General features: G+C 41.7%; 1 protein-coding gene across 3 annotated transcripts in view; it reads left to right on the top strand.

Moving 5' to 3' along the window:
* The window catches only part of LOC124622155 (semaphorin-2A-like), a 1,077,868-nt gene that overhangs the window by 827,919 nt on the left and 227,761 nt on the right, over nucleotides 1-22,188 (top strand). For all 3 annotated transcript variants that reach the window (XM_047147795.1, XM_047147796.1, XM_047147794.1), the window contains one exon: nucleotides 8,928-8,979. In XM_047147795.1, coding sequence (XP_047003751.1) covers nucleotides 8,928-8,979 — 52 coding nt within the window. The remainder of the gene's footprint in view (nucleotides 1-8,927; nucleotides 8,980-22,188) is intronic.

Here is a 22,188-nt window from a genome sequence, read left to right as displayed (position 1 = left end):
ATGTAATTTAAAGTTGATATTTGCTAACTGATACTGTCTAAAATCGAGGTATATCACTCTCTGCATGCCTAATCAGGAATGACTGTTAGTCTGCGTCAGTCACGAAATCTTTGCTTAGTCTGCCTGACCTGGGTTTGAATCCATATGCAGAACGAGACGGTTCGTCGTGACATTTGAAGTTCATACATTTTCTCAACTAGCTGCTCGTAGATAACTTAAATTTTTAATGTTATTTTGTGTTAAATAATAAGTATTGTATGTTACTTTGAAGAGGAAATCATGAATACGACGAACTTACTACGTGCATTACCTATCTGACGTAATAATGAGAGTGGTAACATTTCAGATATGTCATTTATTGTAACAAATGTGAGCTTACAAGCGTTAAGGACAGTCTTATCTGTGATAAGGTGTTCCCTGATATTTGTAGCATCGTGGTATTACTTTACATCTTGTGTTGACTACGATACAGAGCAGTGTTTTTTAGTGGTGACATGTTTGAACCAATTTCAATAGTCAAACGACTGTACCAAGGAGCAATTAGAGGACCTGCTAGACAGCCGCGTTATGCCGGTTGCATGCGAATCAGGCGAAATGCAATTCAGGGCGTTCGGATACTTTTGAGCACGACTGTACATATGCGCGAGGCTGCTTTTACCTTATACAACGCTCAGGCACCGCCATCGCTCCCCACGACCGGCCCAGCCAACTCCATACACACGACTGCTAGCTACTACTTACTCCTACTGACACTCAGTTCCTACTGCATGCAGTCAACACTGCTCTCTGGTCTGAGATTCTCTTATAGTTACATATTGCAGGCAGCGAGTGGGCAATCCATCGAAATTACATCTGCTCGAGTGTGCTAGCAACAAATTCCTTAGTCATGGACTTCTTACAATGTAATTAACTTTTATTGAAAATGACAGACCCTAACAGAACAGGTTTAATTAATACTTCCTTCCTGTTTAAAACCTAATAAGTTTGCATCTGAATGCTTTTGGTAAGTGGTAGAGATTTCGTGCTACAGCTGAATGTTGGAAATTAAATGGACTGGCAAGATAAGAAATGAGGAGATACTTCGCAGAATCGAGGAAGAAAAAAACGTATGGAAAGCACTGACTCTGACATTTGTTGAGACATCAGGGAATGACCTCTGAGGTACTAGAGGAAGCTGTAGAATATAAAAACTGTAGGAGGAGACAGAGACTGGAATGCATCCAACAAATCATTGAGGACGTGGGTGCAGGTGCTGCTCTGAGACTACGTGAGGAGGTTAGCGCAGGAGAGGCACTCGTGGCAGGCCGCATCAAACCAGTCAGTAAGACTGCAGCTACTAGCAAGGCTCACTGCCAGAACCATGCCGTCCGACCAAAGCAGTATCCCAAATATCCCAGTGATATCCAACTATTCCTTAGGCCTTTTGAGGGCATATTTCCTAACAGACTTAAATATTTTGTAGTGACACCCATCTATGAAACTGGAGATTACCAAATTATCACTAATCACTCTTTCAAAAGTATTCGAGAATGTAGCCGATGATAGAATACTGACTCATCTCAACTGAGCGGCACTTTTCACAAGTTCACTGTTTGGCTGTCGTAAAGGATTCGGCACACAAAAAGCAATGTAATAAAAAAAGGTTCTAGTAGGATTCGCGCTCTGAGGGCTCCGTACAAACTTATTTATGTATATAGACATTTCATCGATCCACGGAATCTATTATCTCGACTATTTTTGTCTGTTATCCCCACTGATACTGGCAAGATATCGGTCCCAGATATTCCAAGACTTTCGAGAATGTTTTAATTTTATGCTTGAAGTCTGATAACAAATGACATAAAAGATTTTTACGTGTGATATGCTTGCAGATTAACAGTTTTAGCATTTTTTCCTTTACTTTCAGTGTGAAAACTTGCAGCTTGTCAAATTTCATGACTCTGGGTCGACGGGAAATATCCTAGGGGCTTTGATGAGTATCAAAATATGTTATATAAATGGCCGTATCTTTTGATTGAACTAACTTAAAAACTTACATTTACTACACAGCCATGGGACTATAGCTCTTAGTACGTGGCGTAAATTTCTATTTGATACGCCCACTCGTCCCTGAGCAAAAGGGTTTTTAACAGACAGACAGACGGAAAACAGAGTGATCCTGTAAGGGTTACATTTGTATCGATGGAGGTACAGAACCCCAAAAATAAGTGCTTACAGAGCTAAACAAGGGCTCATTGACAGATTGTATCTCAGGCATGAAACAAACCTCAGATAGGCAGAGTATAGCATGTGGGGTGTCACTGTATCTGTATAGACCCTCTCTTGTTTTGATTTAAATAAATCGTCTTCCAATAACTATAAAGTTAGCTCTAGAAGCAGTAACTTTTGGGCCTTTCTACGCCAAGTGGTGTAATTTCGGAAAGAGTTCCCGCGTGGCCATCACGGATGTTGCTGAAATTTAGTCCGAATATTCACATATGTTCCCAAAGAACATTGTTAAAGTTTCAAAATCGTTATTTCAATACTTCCGCAGATACTGTCATTTGTTTGACTCCATAGCGCAACTATAGACAGTGCACCCGTGTCTTCGGCAACTTTGAGCTATAACATCTCCGGTGATACTTGGACATCTTATACAATTTTTGCCCTCTCTTAAGCGAAACAATGAAAGAAAAAAATTCCTAAGCGATTTGCATATGGACAATTAAAAGGTAAATCGTCCGAAAAAATTGACGCTCGAAAATCTGTGAAGTATAGCTTTTTATATCTCCGGAAGTAATTGCAAACACACCTGAAACCTTACACGTAATAACTTGCTAATACAAGGTCTTAGAATACAAAATTTCATTCTCCTACTGCTTCCAAATAGTTTACAAATACAGGGCAAATTCGAAGTTTTTTCAAAAAGACGCATAAGACGGGTGCTTTTGGCTCACTTTTAGAGAAAAGAGTCTTCTGCAAACTGTTTTAAATAGTTTTCACTGGAAACACCTTGTTCTAAACTACTTGAAAAGCTATATTTGGCTTTGCAATGCGAGCAAGGCTCCAAAAAACGATATGGTGAAGCGAAATGGTCCGAAAAAATTGACGCTTGAAAAAATCTAGCTTTTTATATTCTGAGGGTAACTGCAGGATACATCTAAAACTTCGCACATTATAACTCACAATATATGGTCTTAGAAAATAAAATTTCATTCTCCTACTGTTTTTCAATAGTTTACATACTGACGATTTTTATTTAAAAAAACGCCAAAATGGTTATTTGTGGCCCACTGTTACAGGAAGAACCTTCTGAAAACTCTTTTAAATTGTTTACATTAGAAAGATTGTGTTCGAAAACACCTAAAAAGCTGTATTCGGTTTTGCAATTCAAGCATATAAAGCGGTAATAAACAACACGTAAAATGAAGTCGGTTAAAAAAAAATTACAGACCCTTCAAAAAATGTGAAGCTCATCTTTTTATATCCACGAAAGTGACTACGGGATAAACATGAAACTTTGCGAATACTAACATACCATTACAAGGTCTTAGAATATAAAATTTTATTCTCCTACTGCTTTCCATTAATTTACCAGTTGTGTGCAAAGTTGACGATTTTTTTAATACTGCCAAAATTAGCTATTTTTGACCGACTTTTTCAAATAAGAGTCTTCTGAAATCTCTCTTTAATCGTTTACATTAGAAATGCCATGTTCTAACACACCTAAAAAACTACGTTTGGTTTTCCAAAGCAAGCATATAGGGCCCTAAAATGGAATGTGGAGGTCTATTGAAAATGGGCCACTTTTCGCTGGTACTTAAATTAAATGTGACATACATTATCACGTTATACAATTCAGTACTGTTTGTGGAAGACAGTATAAAATGCATGATGACTAGGAAATGAACTTGAGTCAGAAAAATTGCTTGTAAGCAGTCTTTTTTGTTTTTGGTTTTTTTAGACAACTCTACAAAATTCTTTTTATGGAAACTTAAATGGAATAAGGCATTCAATATAAAGAACAGTTTTCTCTTTTTTGAGGCACTAATAATTTGAAGTAATTACATTTGAAAAGAGTCATTTTTTGGTTCTTGTCTTATAAAAATTTCTTCCCAAGCAATCTCATCAGTGACATCATCTGGCCTGCAGTAGAGTTTTCTTCATGACCTTCCACAGCAAATTAAGGAAATATGTAAGAAATTCATGCATACTGAAGCAAATATAAGCTTAGGACCCTAACAGAGACCTCTTGTAGCGTTGGCCTCTGACGCTTATAAAATATATCATCAGCTTGGGATCGTGTGTAAAGAAACCCTTATCAGGTTGAGGAACCTGTGAAGAACGTCAACCGTGCCTGCCGTTGGACAGCTAGGACTGCTGGGTTTCTCATTTTAAAAGGGGCGGGAAGTGGTTAAGTCACCATGGACCATACCAACACATTTATACAATTTCTCATGTGTACACTAATATTCCACATTAATTGCAAACTATGGCAACATACAGTGCACTATACCTTAAATCAGATTGAACTAGCACATCAGTAGCACTACACAATAAAAAGACATACTAATCATTCTCTATAATATGAATCCATTCCAAAAAATAGATTGCTATGAACTTCACCAAAATTTACACAATGTCGCAGTGGTGTAAAACCTGTAAATTATTTATACGATGTCTGTTTCAGCTGTTTGAATAATTTTACTGTCATGATCTCCACCGCCTTGTTAATATAATACGCAGTTAGATGGTGAAGCTTATTACCAGTTTGATTCTGTAGTTATAGTAGAAACACTGAAATACGTCACCATAAGTCGTGGCAAAAGACATTCTAATTTAAAGTTTTACGAGTTAATTGCGCTTTATTTCACTTTCTATTCGTCAAGACATTTGATATTGCCTTCTCCAGACAGTACAAAACAATTTTAGAACATAATAAAATATGTCAGTTGTAATATGAGTACCAGCAGAATATGGACCCATATTCAATGCACCTCCACCTTGTTGTTTTTTAGGGCCTTATATGCTCGGAATGGAAAACCAAATATAGTTGTTTAGGTGTTTAGAGCATGAGAACAATTTAAAAGAGTTTTCAGAAGACTCATTCTAGTAAATGTGGGTCAGATATAGCCATTTTTCGCGGTTTATTTAGAAAAATCGTCGTTTTGCCCTCAGTTTGTAAACTATTGGAAAACAGTAGGAGAATAAAATTTTATATTCTAAGACCTTGTATTAGTGAGTTGTTATCTGCAAAGTTTCAGGTTTATCACGCAATTACTTCCTGAAATATAAAATGATAAACCTTACTGTTTTTCAATCGTCTATTTTTTCTTTTTCGGGCGACTTCGCTTCACCTAGTCGTCGTTTTTTAGCGCCTTACATGCACGCATTGCGAAACAAAATATAGTTTTTTTAGGTGGTTGAGAACATCGTCTTTTCAATGAAAACGGTTTAAAACAGTTTGCAGAAGACTTTTTTTCTGTAAAACTGAACCAGAAGGAGCCATTTTTGGCGGTTTTTGAAAAAGCTGTAGCGTTACCCCCATTGTAAGCTATTGGAGATCACTAGGAGGATGAAATTTTCTAAGACCTTGTATTAGTAAGTTATTATGTACAAGGTTTGAGGTGTATCCAGTAATTTTTTATGGAGATATAAAAATCCAAACTTAAAATACTTTTCGAGCGTCAAAGCGTCAGTTTTCTCGGCGGATTTTGTTTCAGATTATCGATAAGCAGATCGCTCAGAAAATCTTTTTTTGTTATTTCATTTAATAGAGCGTAAAAAGTTGTACTAGATGTCTTAGGTTTGTTTCTTTCAAGAAAATATCACCGGGAGCATTATGTCTCAAAGTTTCCGAAAACTCACGGGTGCACTATTGACAGCTGAGCAGCTACGGAAAAATATATATCTTTGTTGTGAGATCTTTTGGTTCTCTCAGTTCATCAGAGATACGCTCTCTCGCTCTCTCTCTCTGTGTGTGTGTGTGTGTGTGTGTGTGTGTGTGTGTGTTCGATAAAATGTTATTATGATGTCAGTATTCTTATACCGTGACATATTAGATGACTCAGAATTGTGAACTACTGAACATATACAAGGGAATTATTTATTTGACTGTCCATCAATTTGGTTGGATTTATCACCCCACTTCGTGGCGCACAAGTTGGTAATGATGATTTTGCTACTCTCCAGAAACACAATTGTCTCTACAGCAAATACATATGAGAAAAATTCTTCTCTCGTCAATTAGTTCAACATATTTGTTGGCTCGATAATTCATTATTTTTTGCAGGTCGTGGTATTATCTGTACTCGCAAAGGATTGACCGCGATTGTAGTTGTTTCTCCATCACTCCGGTAGATGGCAGAGCCTCCACGTGTGCCAGCGAGCCCTCTGGCACTCGTTTCTGGAAATTACTGCATCGAGTTCCAAGTGTTTCGTGGGTTAAAGTGATACAAAAAGATTACATTTGTATGAATCGACAACGAATTCGCACAGAGAACATGGCATGCTAGAAAAACTGTTTTGAAACTCTGCCATCGCCTGTTGCAGAAAGCCAGCGGAGGTAGACGAATGTATCACGGCTAGACAAAACTGACGAAACAACTAGCCGTTATTTCTAGTGAATCGTCGTCCATTCATTTCTCTCCCAGGGAGAGGTACTTGAGAACTAATATAATTTTTTACTTACTCTTAGTTAAGGGCACCCTGCGATACTAATACATCATAAATAATTAACCGTTAGTGAACATCAGAATACTATGTTTGTCTAATGAATGTATTCTATACAGTGAACTAATCGGTATATATTCCAGTAACATTTTCAAATTGCGAGATTTAGGAAACAAAACTATTTACAAAGCCAAGTTTTCATGTTGTTTCATTACAATTAGAATCTGTATTTATTAGACTATTCAATTACTTGTCAGTTATCCATTTAAAGCTTCAAAGTGTAACGTCCAGAAAATTAAACATGTTTTTATATAAGCACAAACGCAGTTTCAACCTCTTTTTGTTGTTCGCAAGATAATGCATCGAGATCAACAATTTTTGGAATGTGACAAACCAGATTTTTGCTAACAACCTCAGAAAATAGTTTACAGCGCTTACTAGGGTGGCACAGGAAGTGGAGCAGCTGGAATTCTATTACTGTGCTCACTACCAGACAGTAATAAAAGATCGCCAAACATTGAACAATGGCAACATGAAATAGCCTTCACGGTAGAACCAAGTAGATTTGATAGGTATCCCTCAACAACAGCTGTCAGAATGCTTATTTAAAACTGTAATGAGACAACGTAAAAACTTGGGTTAGTAAATAGCTTTGTTAGAAATCTCGTAATTTGAAAGTGAAGCTGGTTTGGCGGCAAAAAGAATGTTACTGGAATATATATCGATAGAAAGAAATATTCCAGTTTCCGTAACAGCTGATACTGTCTATAACATCCAGCCACTATGCGACTTTTCACAGTAAATTTATTAAATTTCGACCAGGCTGACGAAAACGAGCCAAAACATTCGCACCAAATTCTTAATAAAATAGCATGAACCATTTGAGAAGCGTAAAACCTTCATCTGTGTCTCATATATTTGAAAAGTCACGTCCAGCATTAAGAAGCGACCTCAAAAAATGTAAATTACGTAAACAATATAACCACTTTCACGATGTAAACCCACATAAACCGTAATAACGCCAGATGTGAGTGAAGGAGCAATCAGTTCATCCACGCCTTCAAGAAAATGCAGTGCGACAATTTTCAGAAATCAGGATCTCACGTTCAAGTTACCCACCCTGTGTGAAGTTGTTAGTAAGATATAGCATGTGGTTTTGTGATTTCCGAATGCCAAAAGTCGTAGTGGCGGAAGCTACATCTCGCGCGTCTTTCATAGAGTGCAACACAAAGATACATACATTTCATTATCAAAACATACACATGCACGAACACATCCCTCAAAAAGCATAAGAAGACACAATGACAAATAAGATATCGTGTGTGGCTCTTAACAACAAGAAAATATGTGACACTTGTACAACCACATCAAAGTTCAATCAACGATACATATTGCTGTACATACAAAATGAAAGTATGCACATCCTTCAAAAAGAAAATGAAAGTCTTTGCTTACAGTGAGGTACGAAGTATAAAGTCACTTAGCTGTGCGTGCTGAACGATATCTTCCAGCGATGTCTGCTGTTAGATGGCGGTGGTGTTAGTGACGGTGTAGCATATTCATAAATACTCAAGTACTTCCATTATGTTCCAATCGGTTTGGTGAATGTCTGTTTCTGCTGGTTGCATGCTGGCTAAAAGCCGCCACTATCGTCTTTCGTTTTCGTTCTAACGTCCAAAACACATTTCATCCACATGGAACTGCTGCTTTGGTAGTCTCACAGAATATTATACAGAAGTCAGAAGTTTATTTGTTCGCATATCTCCCTCAGTGAGCTAGCAACAACAATCACGTCTCAGCCCACGCACTCGTTGTCAGAGAGTCTACCGTTCAACTTGACCATCGATATTACTGTGATCTCTGATTCGCTTAGCAATTTTGCGTACATATTACATTTATTTAAAAACAACAAAAATTTACATAAAAGGAAAACACGGTACAGAAGTGAACGAATGTGTTAATAACACCGAATTTGTTGAGCAGCATAAACAGTTGAATAACTAGATGTCTTAATAATCAACACATTAACTCATAAAAAACGTATTATGTACATGTCGTGTCTGTCCAAAGCAATAACGTCAAAGATAAAAAAGTATGGATCGTGACACTGTAATGCAGTAATGTAAAAGAAAAGTTAGTACTCACTATCAACAATATATTCACACTGGATGTATAATAAATAATTCTCCCTTAGTAAGTTGTGATAGAAAATGCCAGAAAAACAGTACTTAATTAATTTTCCTGATAGTCCTTACGTTTTGTTCTGTTGTTCACAGGGATCGCGTCTTCAGACTGAACCTCAACAACATCAGTCAGTCGCAGTGCGATGTAAGTATAGACACGTTTTGTTACCATTCTCAGATTTTGATGCCTTTCTCTTTCTTTAGAGGAATAACATGCAAAAAAAGCACTATAGTACATAAACGGGGTAGAGAAATATTATTACGGGCCATTACCGTAGCAGCAGTTTCACTGTACACTGACTAGCTTGCTTAATGAAATAAAATAGCTTTTCAGTTCAATGACTAACAAATCACCATCGTATTAATATACTACTCTTGTACTTACATTTTAACTTTGTTCCCGACTTTTAATTTTTTTATCTGCGCCTATCTTTTTCATTTATTTCCACAGACACCTCATTCGCAACAAGCATCGGCTCACGTCTTGTATTAGCGCTATTTGTATACGACTGATTTCACTTTGGGGATAATATTCAGAAGTTATTTCAGAATAAAAAGTATAGTCGTGAAAATTGTCACCACAGTGGAAGTCCGCCAAGAGAGCATATTATTTTAATTAATTATTAATTCCTGTTTTTATGGCGGCCGGTGTGGCCAAGCGGTTAAAGGCGCTACAGTCCGGAACCGCGCGACCGCTACGGTCGCAGGTTCAAATTCTGCCTCGGGCATGGATGTGTGTGATGTCCTTAGGTTAGTTAGGTTTAAGTAGTTCTAAGTTCTAGGCGACTGATGACCTTAGAAGTAAAGTCCCATAGTGCTCAGAGCCATTTGAACCTCTTTTTATTTGGACAAAAACTATTTGGTTTTGCAGCGAAATACTAGTAATAATGACTATAGGCATGTCATTCTACTGTAATGTACCATTTGTACAAAATGTCACATTTGGAATTTGCTGACCACGACGTATCAGATTTACGATTACACTGACAGAAAAGAAAATCGCAGTACCAAAAAATAATTAACGTATAGTAACGAAATTTCGGGAATGTATTTGTTTAGGTAACGTATTTGGCTGGATAAAATGCAAGATCACAGGTTAATTTAAGCGCGAGATAAGCCATTGCAAATATGAAATGCTGGAACTTTCTTAACCGGTGTAGCGACAGAATGTTGAATGCAAGAATGCAAACGTGCATATATCGTGTTGTACACGTGCCGGATGTCAGTTTGTGGAATGAAGTTCCATGCCTGTTCCACTTGGTCAGTTAAAACAGGAAGGGTTAATGCTGTTTGTGGATGACGCTGGAGTTGTACTCCGATGACGTCCATATGTGCTGGGTTGAAGACAGATTTGGATATCGAGCGGGCCAAACCAACATGTTGACACGCTGTAGAGCATGTTGGGTTACAACAGTGGTATGTGGGCGAGCGTTGTCCTGTTGGAAAACACCCCTTCATACGCTGTTCATGAACGGCAGCACAACAGGTCGAATCACCAGACTGACGCAAAAATTTGCAGTTATGTTGCGTGAAATAACCAAGAGAGTAGTGTTGCTGCCATACGAAATCGCACCTCGGACTGTAACGCCTGGTGTAGGTTCTGTGTGTACAGTCCGCAGACAGGTTGGTCGCAGGCCCTTAACTGGCGTCCTCCTAATAAACACACGGCCATTACTGGCACCGAGGCAGAACCGACTTTCATCAGAAAACACAACAGACCACCGCTCTGCCCTCCAGTGAGCTCTCGCTTGACACCACTGAAGTCGCAAGCGGTAGTGGCTTGGGGTCAATGGAATGCTCGCTAGAGGGCAACTGGCTCTGGGCTGTCCTTGAAATAACCAATTTGTAACAGACCATGGTGTCACTGTGGCGGCAACTGCTGCTCAGATTGCTGCCGTAACCGAAGTACGATGCGCCAGACTCACACACCTAACACGATAGTCTTTCTTTTCGATAGTGCCACGTGACTGTCCGGAGCCCAGGCTTCTTGAGGCCATACATTCTCGTGATCACCTCTGCCATATGCAGTGGCTAGATTCCTGCCAAGTCTTTCTGCAGTATCGCAGAAGGAACATCCAACTTCTCGAACAAACTCAGTGAGGTGTTGATAATGGCGTCTTTGTCGCCTTAAAAGCATTGTTGACTATAGTTCAATTCTTTTATCTTGGCGGCTCGTGCATACCCGCCCAGACGGGGGAGATTGCTGCGTTGCCAGTTGCACGCGCCAAGAGAAGCAGCGCCATAGTATAGTATAGTTCGCAAATTTACGTTTAGGGGGGAGCGCGCAGTTTATGAAGTAAAGCCACCACGGCAGCATTAAGCCTTTCGCTGCTACAGAGGCGTGCTTCCCGCATTCCGCGCTGTGCGCGATTTTGTCATTACTGCACTGCTCGCCTGTGCAGACACACAGTGTTCCGACTGCTTTGACACACATTTTGGCCCAAAAATTTGATTTTTACGCATCTACTTGACTGATACCTTCTCCCCCATAAATGATTTAATTTTGTTTCGATGTTCAATGCAGTTATTGTGCAGCATTAAATGTCGTAAACCATTGTACGAAATTTTGAAGAGTTTGCAGAGGTAAAAGTCCATAGCATAAACTTTCCATATGGTCGAGTTTAGTTGCCACTAGATATTTCAGAAAATAACATTCAAACGAGTAAAATTCATGAAGTAAGACACTTCGATAATGTTTTTAAATAAAGAAAATATTAAGCACCGAACAAGGCTTTTTTTTTAATTCTCATTTTGTTTGTTTTCGTTCGTTAATCTGCTCGGGGCGGACGGCGTAAGACACCCGTTTAAGTTCGTTGTTGATCGATTAACTCAGTTTTTTTTGTTACAGAGGGCAGCTAACCCTCTGACCGAACACGCTGAGCTACCGTGCCGGCTGGCTTGAACTCAGACCCTTTCGCTTAGCAGCCATACACCTTAACCATTACGCTAATGTAGTTCGTCGTTTAACGGCTCTGCTGGAGGACTTTAACATATCACCCAAAATACCGACAAACACTGTTGGTATGACTATGAATTACTCACGTTTCGTCGAAGTACAATAGGTAATAAACATTAACCACTGTTCTTTATTGCGAAAAAGCGGTTAGTGAGAATGATACAAACACCTTTCCTTGCTATCGCCTGAATTAGGAGGCTTATTGCTTGTTTGGTTTAATTAATTAATAGAATATGAAGCAACTGGTATAAAGAATGCTTTTTCCGAACTTTCTATAAAAGAAAGTCTGCTATCAAGACATTGCTTTTGTTCAATTACTTTATTTATGATAGAACATTTCTAAAACTGAACACACTCGTCCGTGCTCTGCACTGCAGTCGAGCTCTGGCAACGTCGTTCTCTGTTCATTGGCTGACTGTGTTTTGTGACGTCAGATGCGCAGAACGAACCTAAACTCGGCCGCCGTCGTAAATGACGCGCACTTTAATATCTACTCACCACGTCCAGTCTCAAAGATAACTAGCGTTCACAACCGTTACAGCATGTGTTTAAAGAGAAACTGATCTGCATTTCATAGTGCCGCTACTAGCCCCTGCTCAAAGCGACTGACGCGAAATGTGAATAGATATCAACTTTCAGATGTATAAACACGCCTGTCAAGTTTCATTTATGTCGTACGACTCCTTCTTAGTGCTCCGATCTTTTTTCCGTCAGTGTACTTCGTCTTCAGCACCTCATGTTGCAGACGATATGAGGTTGCATTGAAGTGTATCACGGTCGTAGGTACTTGTGAGTCACACTTGTAGTAAAATCAATACTTTCAATTGCTTAATATTAACTTTTAATGAAAATTCTGCTTCCCCGAAAGTATGTAAAATGCATGCCGTGTTTCAGAATTCAGGGACACAACCCTACTTGCAGCTATGAATACCGATGTGAGAGAAAAGTAAAGAACAAAATGGTAATGGGAAAATTGACGCACCTATAAGGAGGCTTAACTTGATATCTTCTGAGAAGTTCGTTTTTACTGAGGTAAAGGGCTACCAGTATGAGACTTTCGTTCATCACGGGGAAACAAATTATTTCGACGGGAGGTAGTACATGACAGATATGTATGAGAAGATAAGTCCTGAGGCGGGATTGAATAGAGGACGAAGTTGGTGTGCAATCAGTTTGACAGAGCACTCACTGAAATGCACTGAAATACAGCAGCAGAAGTGGATGACATACGCTGCAAGTTACTGAAATTAACTGGAAGGTGTAGGAAGTGCAAAATTATTTTACCAGGTGTTGGAAAGCTTTGAAGGCATACACTTAGCATAGGATTGCCTCAATAGAGTCATTATCGCAATACCGAAGATAGCACGAGCCTGTAACAATCGAATAACGGTTATGACATATCATACTGTAAACTGCTAATGTAAATCACGTTTCAAGTCGCATAAAAAATAAGTGAAACCGACCACATTACAAAGGAACTGTTTGTCGTTCCTTACTAGTACAAGACTGCTTTTCTTTTTTCCAGGGGGCGGGGGGAGGAACATTGAATTTTGTTCACAACTGTGAAAAGTTGCGTAAAAATCGACCAGCCATACAAGAACTTGATTGGTACAGCATATTAGTATACTATACTTCCTATAAATGGATCAGTGAGGATATATGCATTTTTAAACATTAACATTTGTGTGCTTAATAAGTGTGGGTCACCAGATGCCTTGGAACAGGGATTTCATCGTTGTCTGAAAACGAACGTGCATTCATGCACACATTAATCAAAGGTTGTTTTGGAGGTGGCAATATGCATATCCTGATTGGAAAAAAAGACAATGGATTAAGGACTTTGATTTTCTCTAAGTGAAGAACCGTCTACGCGGAACGGCTGGATTCACTCGGATAACTGACATTAATTGCAAGTGCAATTGTTCATGGAGCTGAATAACTTAAATCCGGCATGGCTGTAACATTCAGAGAGCTTTACGCTGCGTATTATTGGGGTCAGGGTTGGTGAAGCTCCGTTAAGAGACTTCCACTGGTTAGAGCATCTCCTCGTCATAGGGCAAGCGGAAGGCTTGCAGCTATCCCCAACTTACACGGGCAGTGCGTAATTAATGCCAGTCCTATCTTGGGACCTCACTCACGTCCTTCCGAGGTTATCTGAAACTAACCAAATACGTTCAGTTTGTAATGGTGTTCTTCAAAAGAGGACTCCATTTCAGTCCACATACATTGTTATTCGTTCTTTCCAGTTGTTTAAAACACTTTCGGATTTCGTTTTCCTTGAAGTCCACGGTTGTTACCTTTCGGTGGAGGACAACAATATCTCTGTAGTAGATGGCGCGTCCATTGTGAAAAGTATTGTCTTTGGGTCGTCTATGAGAAAAATGTAGTTGTATGTTTATGGCCCCAAACAACAAAGTGATATTAGTACCTAATTCGGTTTTGTTGTTCACTAGGGCATTACACTAGGCGTTTCGGTATTTCGCTCGTCATCTGTGTCTTATTATGCTTTCTTTTAACACTAATCACTTGAGTACAGCATCAAATAAGGTAAAACTATCCTAATGAAGTTTTTGTAGTTTCCTATTTCAGCAGTAACTTGAAACAAACTGTTAAAATGTGTTAATTTGGAAAAGCCTTTTTATTTCGTTTCATAGTATGCAGATGTGTTCTGTCTTAAATTTAAGTATAATAAGGCACCAGATAGGGGACAAAAGACCGAAACCTATAGCATAATGCCCAAATGACCAGAAACACGTACAAATTAATAATATTATGTGACTGATGGCGATCACTAAAGTACAGCTACATTCTCGTCCACTGTCACAGAGCTGATAGATTTTGATGAAAACTGTCACAAGACTGAGAAATACTCTGATACTGGACAACAAATACACTGACGATCCAAAACATTCTAACCGCAGTAGCGATTCTACATGGCGAGTGTTCGGCAAGTTCTTGGTAGGTTTCTGGGGGTGTATGGCACCAGATGTCTGAACATACAGGGTGTCGCACGAAATGTGTTATCATTTTGTTTTTGAATATAAACTTTATTGTCAATACATTCTGAAAGGAACATATACTACATTGAAGAGCCGTCCATGGTTATTTGATCTAACTCAGCACATGCTCAATATGTCCACCATTTCGTTTCCTAACTTCCTTCAAACGAACACTGAAGTTAGTGATCACCCTACGGCACATGTCTTCCGTAATTTCACTGCAAGCTTGAAGAATAAGTCTTCTGAGCTCCATTAAATCACGTGGACGTTTCGGGAAAATTTTTTCCTTTAGGTTCCCTCAAAGAAAAAAGTCACATGGATTGAGGTCTGGACTATTGGGGGGCCAATTCTGTCCACCATTGAAGCGACCTGGAAACCTGAGTGAAATGATCCGCATGTCGAAATGCTCGTGTAAAAACTCCAACACAGTGTTTGCAGTATGTGGCCTTGCTCCGTCTTTTTTTTTTAAATTCTTTATTAACAAAACATTATAATTATACAAAGTTAACCCACTTCCTTACGTCATTAGTGGGTCATAATACTTATACATTTATACTTAGTTCGCAGCTAGTTTCAGTTTTTGTAAGTGAGCTACAGTTGATTTTTAACAAACAATGGGCATCTAATTTCTAGTATCTACAGTTTATATCTAATTCCTATAACTAATTACTATATTCTGCAGCGTCACATGTGTGCCAGTGAAAGATATGAACCTGCTTTTAAATTGCCTTGCTCTTCGAGCTAACCTCGAAGAGCGTGCCCCTGGCACTGGACAGGCCTCGATGTTCAATTCGCTGCAGTTCCTAACGTAGTTTCCTAAAACTAAGTCCTAAAAACTAACTTATCCTACGTCATTTCGGGAGTGTGTCACAATCGGTGGTGTTGATCCCTACTCCCCCTGATCCTGCGCGTGGCGGTTTCCAACTGAGATGAAAAGTCGGCCAGTCCACGCACAGGCGGCATGGGAATAGGGCTCTTGGACGCATTCAGTGGTTGTTGTCTTGGTTATTTAGTTTATCTCTCTTAAGTATTCAGGTAGAACTTTTCGTGATACCTCGTTAGCCAATGTGTTTAAGGTCTGAAAGGTTTCCTCTCGTCTAAGTAGTTGATATGTGTCATAGTTGGGTAGTCTGTCTCGTAGTGTGTTCGCGACATCATTGAAGAGGGGGCATTCGTAAACTACATGTTCGGGTGTACCCTCCGGATCGCCACAGTCACACGCGGGTGTAGCCCTCTTCCAAAATCGACATAAGTATGTCGGGTAGGATCCATGGCCAGTGAGAAAGTGGATCAATTCTCGTGTGGACTCAAAGTATTTCAATTCCAAGCCTTCCCTTACATCAGGTACGAACTGGAAAGTTCTGCGTCCAGCCTCTTCTACCTTCCAAGACTCCTTCCAGAGTTCCTCCTCTCTTTTCCTTATTTCCCTTTTATCCCCCACCCTAATACCCATGATGTCTTCAATCTTCTCATAATTTCCCTTTTTGGCCCAATACCAAGCCGCTTGTTCTCTTATTTTTATGTCCAGAAGGCAAAGCCCCATTATGACTAATAGGGCCTCCCCTGGAGATGTTTTGTAGGCCGCCACAGATCTTAATATCATGCTTCTCTGGACCCTTCTCACTGCCATGGCGGGCACAACCCTCGTGAGCCTGTGTGCCCAGACTCCCGAGCCGTAACCCACAACTGAGGTTAGGATGCCATTGTGGTAGAGTTTAGTTAGGTGTGGTGGGAGATGGAATCTTTTATGGCCTATTGAGATGAGGTTATTTAATATCTGGAGAGCTCTCTGGGTAACGGTATCAATATGTTTTCCGAAGCTTCACCTCTCATCAATGATAACTCCTAGATAGCGTGTCTTACGTCGCCGGAGAACTGGTGAACCGTCAATTCTGACTGTCGGATTTCTGATGAGATGTCCTTTTAGCAACAGGTAAGTGGATTTGCTGGGCGATATCGTCAATTTAGTCGTATGGCACCACTGTTGGAGTGTGTCTATGACTGTCTCTATTTTTGGTTCAATGTGTTCCCTGCTACGGCCGCCGACCAACAGGAGGAGGTCATCCGCGTAGGCTGTCACCTCATCACTTTGTTGTAACCTGTCTAATAGTGGCTCCATGTGGATGTCCCAGAAGAGGGGTCGTAAAACGGATCCTTGGGGACATCCTTTGATAATTGTTTTTCCAACTCTTTCGCTAGGGGATGATAGCCAGACCTCCCGATCCTTACAATAGCTCCTCAGGCAACCGTATAGCGGCCCCGGACACTCTTTCTCCCGCAAGCAGGAGAAGAGCGAAGGCCACCACAGGTTGTCGAAGGCGCCACTGATGTCCACCATGATGCCAACCACGTATTTGTGCGCGATCGAGCCGCAGACATCAGCCGCCAGGGCGATTGCATCAGATGCCGACCGCCCCGGCCTGAACCCGAACTGCCTATTGCTCATCCCGCACAACACTGGGTGTGCCGCCAATCTGTCAGCTAGCAGTTTCGCCAGTATTTTTCCGAATAGATCCAGCAGGCAAATCGGCCTGTATGATTTCACTTCCGCGGGGTCCGTGTCTGGTCCTTTTTTTATAATGACTACGTTTGCCGTTTTCCATTTCTTTGGGAACTTTCTTTGCCTAAGGCATTCACTGTAAAGATGAGTAAGTGGCGCAGTCAGCTGGGGCGCCAGGAACTGCACCACCTCCGCCGCAATGCCGTCTGGCCCAGGTGCTTTTCCTCTTTGCAACGATCCTCTGAGAAGGGGTAGACAGCCGTCTCATTATTGTATGTTTCTTGATCTTCATTTCTCAGTTGCTTCTGCACTTCCGTCTCCCCATCCGCATTGTCGTCAGGCAGCAGGGACCGGAGGAGGACCTCCGCAGTCTCCTGCCAAAATTCCGTCATCCTGTCCCCGTGCCTGACTGTTGATAGCTCCAAAGGAGAGCGGATTTTTTTCTCTTACCAAGTTATAAGGAAGCCCCCATGGGTCCATGACCAGCTGGATTAGCACGAAGTTTTCCCAGCCTCGCGTCCTAACTTCGCGCAGTTCCTTTTGGAACCTCCGCTTTTCCTCCCTATATAGCAACTGCCACCTTCGTCGTTCCTGCCAGACGACACTGCGCTGGTAGTGCCTCCTCAGCCTTCTGACAGATTGACGCAGTTCTCCTAGTTCAGCAGACCATGGTGACGGAGAGGCCGCCATGGCCCTCCTCCTAGTTGGTACAGCTGCCCTCACCGCTCTAGTCACTGCACTCACCAGTTCCTCCGCTCTCTGGTCTACGTCCATGTCCCGATGCATGTCACCTTCCGGTAACGGAGGAATGTCGCACTCCTTTGCTAGGCGTTCCCAGTCAGCTCTTTTGTAATTTAGTTGTACCTCCCACCCCATGGCCCAGCGGCACTCTCTTTCTCCTAAGGTGAAAGTTATCAAGTTGTGGCCGCTTGTGGTGGCGTTTTCTATAACTCTCCAGTGTTGAATAATATTGGTTGTGTTCGGTGTTACAAGAGTGACATCTATATTTGTGCCCTGTCCTCCTCCTGCAGCGTAGGTAGGAGGATTGCCAGGCCTGTTGGCCACCACAAGTTGTGATGCCATAATGAGTTCTTCTACTTTTTCACCGTTCGCATCTCTTGTACCACTGTACCACGGGGGGGATTTAGCGTTAATGTCAGCTGTTATCACGACTTTTCTTCCCCGTAACGCCGTGGTAACTCTCGCTAAATGATCTATGTGCTGTTCTATGTTATCACCATACTGAAAATACATGTTTATGAGAGTAATGATTCCTACAGGGGATTGCAGCTCCACGACGTTACAGCGTCTAGTTGTAAACTGTGGGAGTGTGGTGACCCTCAAAAGTTTGTTTGTAATTATAATTTCCGCCTTCGGGTCATCCCCTCTGCTGACTATTTGCCAGCTAGCGGCAGCAAATGCGATTTTCCCAGCTAGGGAGTACGGCTCCTGTAGACAGCGTACATCTAGTCTCCTCTCCTCCACCTCCCTTCGGAGGTCCTGCATCACGAGTCGACTGTTATGGGTGTTAAGTTGTCCAATATTTATTTTTGTCATTAAGGGAAGTACGTATGTATTCGGTCATTCGGCCAGGTCTTACTCCAGTCGAACGCAATTCGTCAGTGTGCTAGTACTGATTGTTGGTAAATGTCGTCGAGATCGAATTTCTCACCTCGTCTTTCGAACACTTTCTTGAGCAGGTCTCGCAAGGCTCCGAAGTCAGTGGGGAGATTCACTGATTTTAGTTGGATTCTGTCAGCAGCCTCCATACCCGAGAAGGTTATCTTCCTACCGTCTTCATGTCCTACACGGACCACATGTTGTAAGGCAGTGGTCAGGGTAGCCGGCTGCTCCAATCTTGATAGCTGAATGGTGTACTCCAAGTTGGGGTACACCCTTACCGGATCGACTGGTGGTAGTCTCACTATTGGTGTGCCTTGTGTAGTAGAGCTCGTGCTTGAGCTTGTCACTGTGTTTTCCTGAATTGGTTGTTTATTTGTGTGTTCGTCTTTAGAAATTGCCACAGCCACAGGATGCCCTTGCCGTTGTTGGTGTAATATGGGCTTTGTTCCCCGGCTTTCAGAGGAGGGAGTTGCGGCCATGAGGGGGAAGTCAGTTTGTATGCCTATGTCCATCGTTGCGAATTCAGTCTGTATGGCTTTGTCTTCTGTTTCGATTTTAGCGGCGCCCGAGAGCGACCTCAAAAAATCCTTGAATCTGTTTGCCTTCATATCGTCCCTCCTCCTTTTGCTCGGGGACTTTCGCTTTGGCATCCTGTTCGGTATGCCGGGCTCAACCATAATCAGTTCTAGAGATTAATCTCTGTTCAAGCATTCGATATGTCGGGCAGTTCCTTCCTGTGGCTCCACAAGACTTTTTCCCTCGATTTTTACGTGGTATGCAAATTGCCGCCGCCTTACAATCTTTGCGGTTATGGCCATTTTCATCACACTTGGTGCACGCCGACTCCCTGGTACACTGCCTTAGGATGTGGTCCAAGTCACCACAGTTGTGGCAACGAGGTACCACGACATAATCTCGTGTATTGATGGCATGAAAGCCAACATACAGGGTGGCGCAGATGGATCGGGTGGTTTTGAAGTGGACTGTACGTCTGGAGGGGGGGAGCCAGGTGTTCGGCGACTTCGTCCTGTGGTGGGGGGGGACGGGAAGTTTCAGTTGCAGGCTGGCAGTCAGTCGCGATGGCTACGTGGTCCGTTGAGCATCGTGTTTTCGCAGTGGAAGAGTTCATACGCAATAACGAGTCAATTGTTGCTGTGACGCGTGCCTTTCGCCGGCGTTTCAACATCCCACCTCGCGGTAGTGTTCCTAAGCGAGATACGATATTGAGTTGGGTGCATAATTTCCGCACTACTGGTTCATGTGCTCCAAAATGGACGCCTAGACCGCCAACAATAACAACGCCTGAGAACGTGGAGCGTGTGAGACGCGATGTCACTGCGAGCCCACGTCGATCAACGAGACGTCGTGCTCAAGCTCTTGGAATGTCACGTCGGAGCCTTCAAAGGATTCTTAACGAAGAACTGAAATTCCACCCCTATAAAATCCTGTTGGTACAGAAGATTCTCCCAACAGACCATCTTCAAAGGCTTCAGTTTAGCCAACAGATGTTGGAGTTATTGGAAGATGTAAACCTGATTATCATGATGTCTGACGAGGCTCACTTTCACATTAACGGATACGTAAACAAGCAAAATTGCCGTTACTGGGCCGACACTAACCCAAGAGATCTACACCAACGGCCTCTCCATAGTGACAAAGTGACGGTTTGGTGTGGGGTTTCTAAGGTAGGGATAATTGGTCCTTACTTTTTTGAAAATGAAAGGGAGCAGGCGGTTACTGTTAATTCGCAGCGTTATGTGAACATGATTGAAGATTTTCTTCTCCCACAACTTGAAGAGAACAATTACGACATGGGCAATATGTGGTTCCAACAAGACGGGGCAACTGCACATACCGCTAGGATATCAATGCAAGCTGTACGCGCTCTGTTCCCTGGCCGTTTGATTTCCCGTAATGGAGATGTCCATTGGCCCCCTCGCTCGCCGGACCTCACGGTATGTGACTTTTTCTTATGGGGCTATTTAAAAGCAAGGGTCTACATGAACAAACCCCGGACCATTCAGGAGTTGAAGGCAGCAATTCACACCGAAATCACATCAATTCCTGGTGATGTGCTTGAGCGGGCAATGCGGAACGTTAAGGACCGACTCCAAGAATGCGTCGCTCGAGAAGGAGGGCATTTGATGGATGTAATTTTTAAAAACTAACATTACTATTTTTTTGTTAATAAACTTCCATTGTAACTACACGTTTTGCACTTTATTTCAATCCAATACCTTTACAATTGACAGTTTGACAAGTATTTTAAAACCACCCGATCCATCTGCGCCACCCTGTATAATCTGCCCATTGTTATATTTTTCCACATTGGCGCAGTTACTTCGGCGACGTGATGAACAACATCACGACCCCGTGGCCCAGTCTTAAATTTTAACTTAAAGCAACTCTTCAATTCTTCCTCGTTCATTTCATAAAAGTTTTGTTGTCTGATTGTTTCTGAGAGTTCATCATTGGTCATAATCGTGGGTACGTCATATAATATGACAAGAGGATTTCTTTTCCTCGGTGGTTCACATTTGACCACCGAGTTCAGCTTCTGATTGTTCAGCAGTTTGTCTTTGTCCTGCTCAGAGGCAACTTCGACAATAACAGAGTAACTACTTGGTTTTATCTTTTTGATTTTAATTTTGTCTTTCACGGGATCTATGTTTTTTGTGAAAAGTTCCTGGATTTTCCTTACGCTCGTGTCCTGACCAGGCAGTGTCCTAAGGAAGACTGCTGTGTCTGGTCTCTTTGCATGAACCACTGCGTGTTGAAGGGCAAGGCAGTAGCAAGAAGCTGTGGAATGAAGCTATTGCGAAACATGCTCAAATAACGCTCGCTGTTCAGTTTCTTCAAAGAAAAAGGGTCCGTAACTGAAAATTGCTGCCCACGCTTTAATCATCAGAGCATAATGTTGTCGTTCATGAAGCACTTGTGGGTTTTCAGTGGCCCAAAAGCCTACATTTTATTTGTTAACCAAACCGTTTAAATGAAAATGCGCCTTGTCTGAAAACCAAACGTTGTTGAGAGTTTTTTCCCTATCCTCCGCCCACTGAGTAAACAGTAGTCTCTGCTGCTTGTGTTCTTCAGTGAGCTTCTGTGCACAGGTCATCTTTTAAGAATGCGTTGAACGGGGCGTCTGGATATTCCCAGTTGCACTGCTGCCTTTCTACACGATTTCCCGGGACTTCTCTGTAGAGCAACTCGTACCGCTTCAGTATTCTCCAGCGAACAAACAGGCTCAGGCCGAGGTAGCTTCGCTTCCAATACTGT

The sequence above is a fragment of the Schistocerca americana genome, chromosome 7 (assembly GCF_021461395.2).
Source record: "Schistocerca americana isolate TAMUIC-IGC-003095 chromosome 7, iqSchAmer2.1, whole genome shotgun sequence".
In the NCBI taxonomy this organism is placed as follows: domain Eukaryota; kingdom Metazoa; phylum Arthropoda; class Insecta; order Orthoptera; family Acrididae; genus Schistocerca; species Schistocerca americana.
Note: the sequence above shows the minus strand (reverse complement) of the source record. Positions and strands in the feature narration are given on the sequence as shown.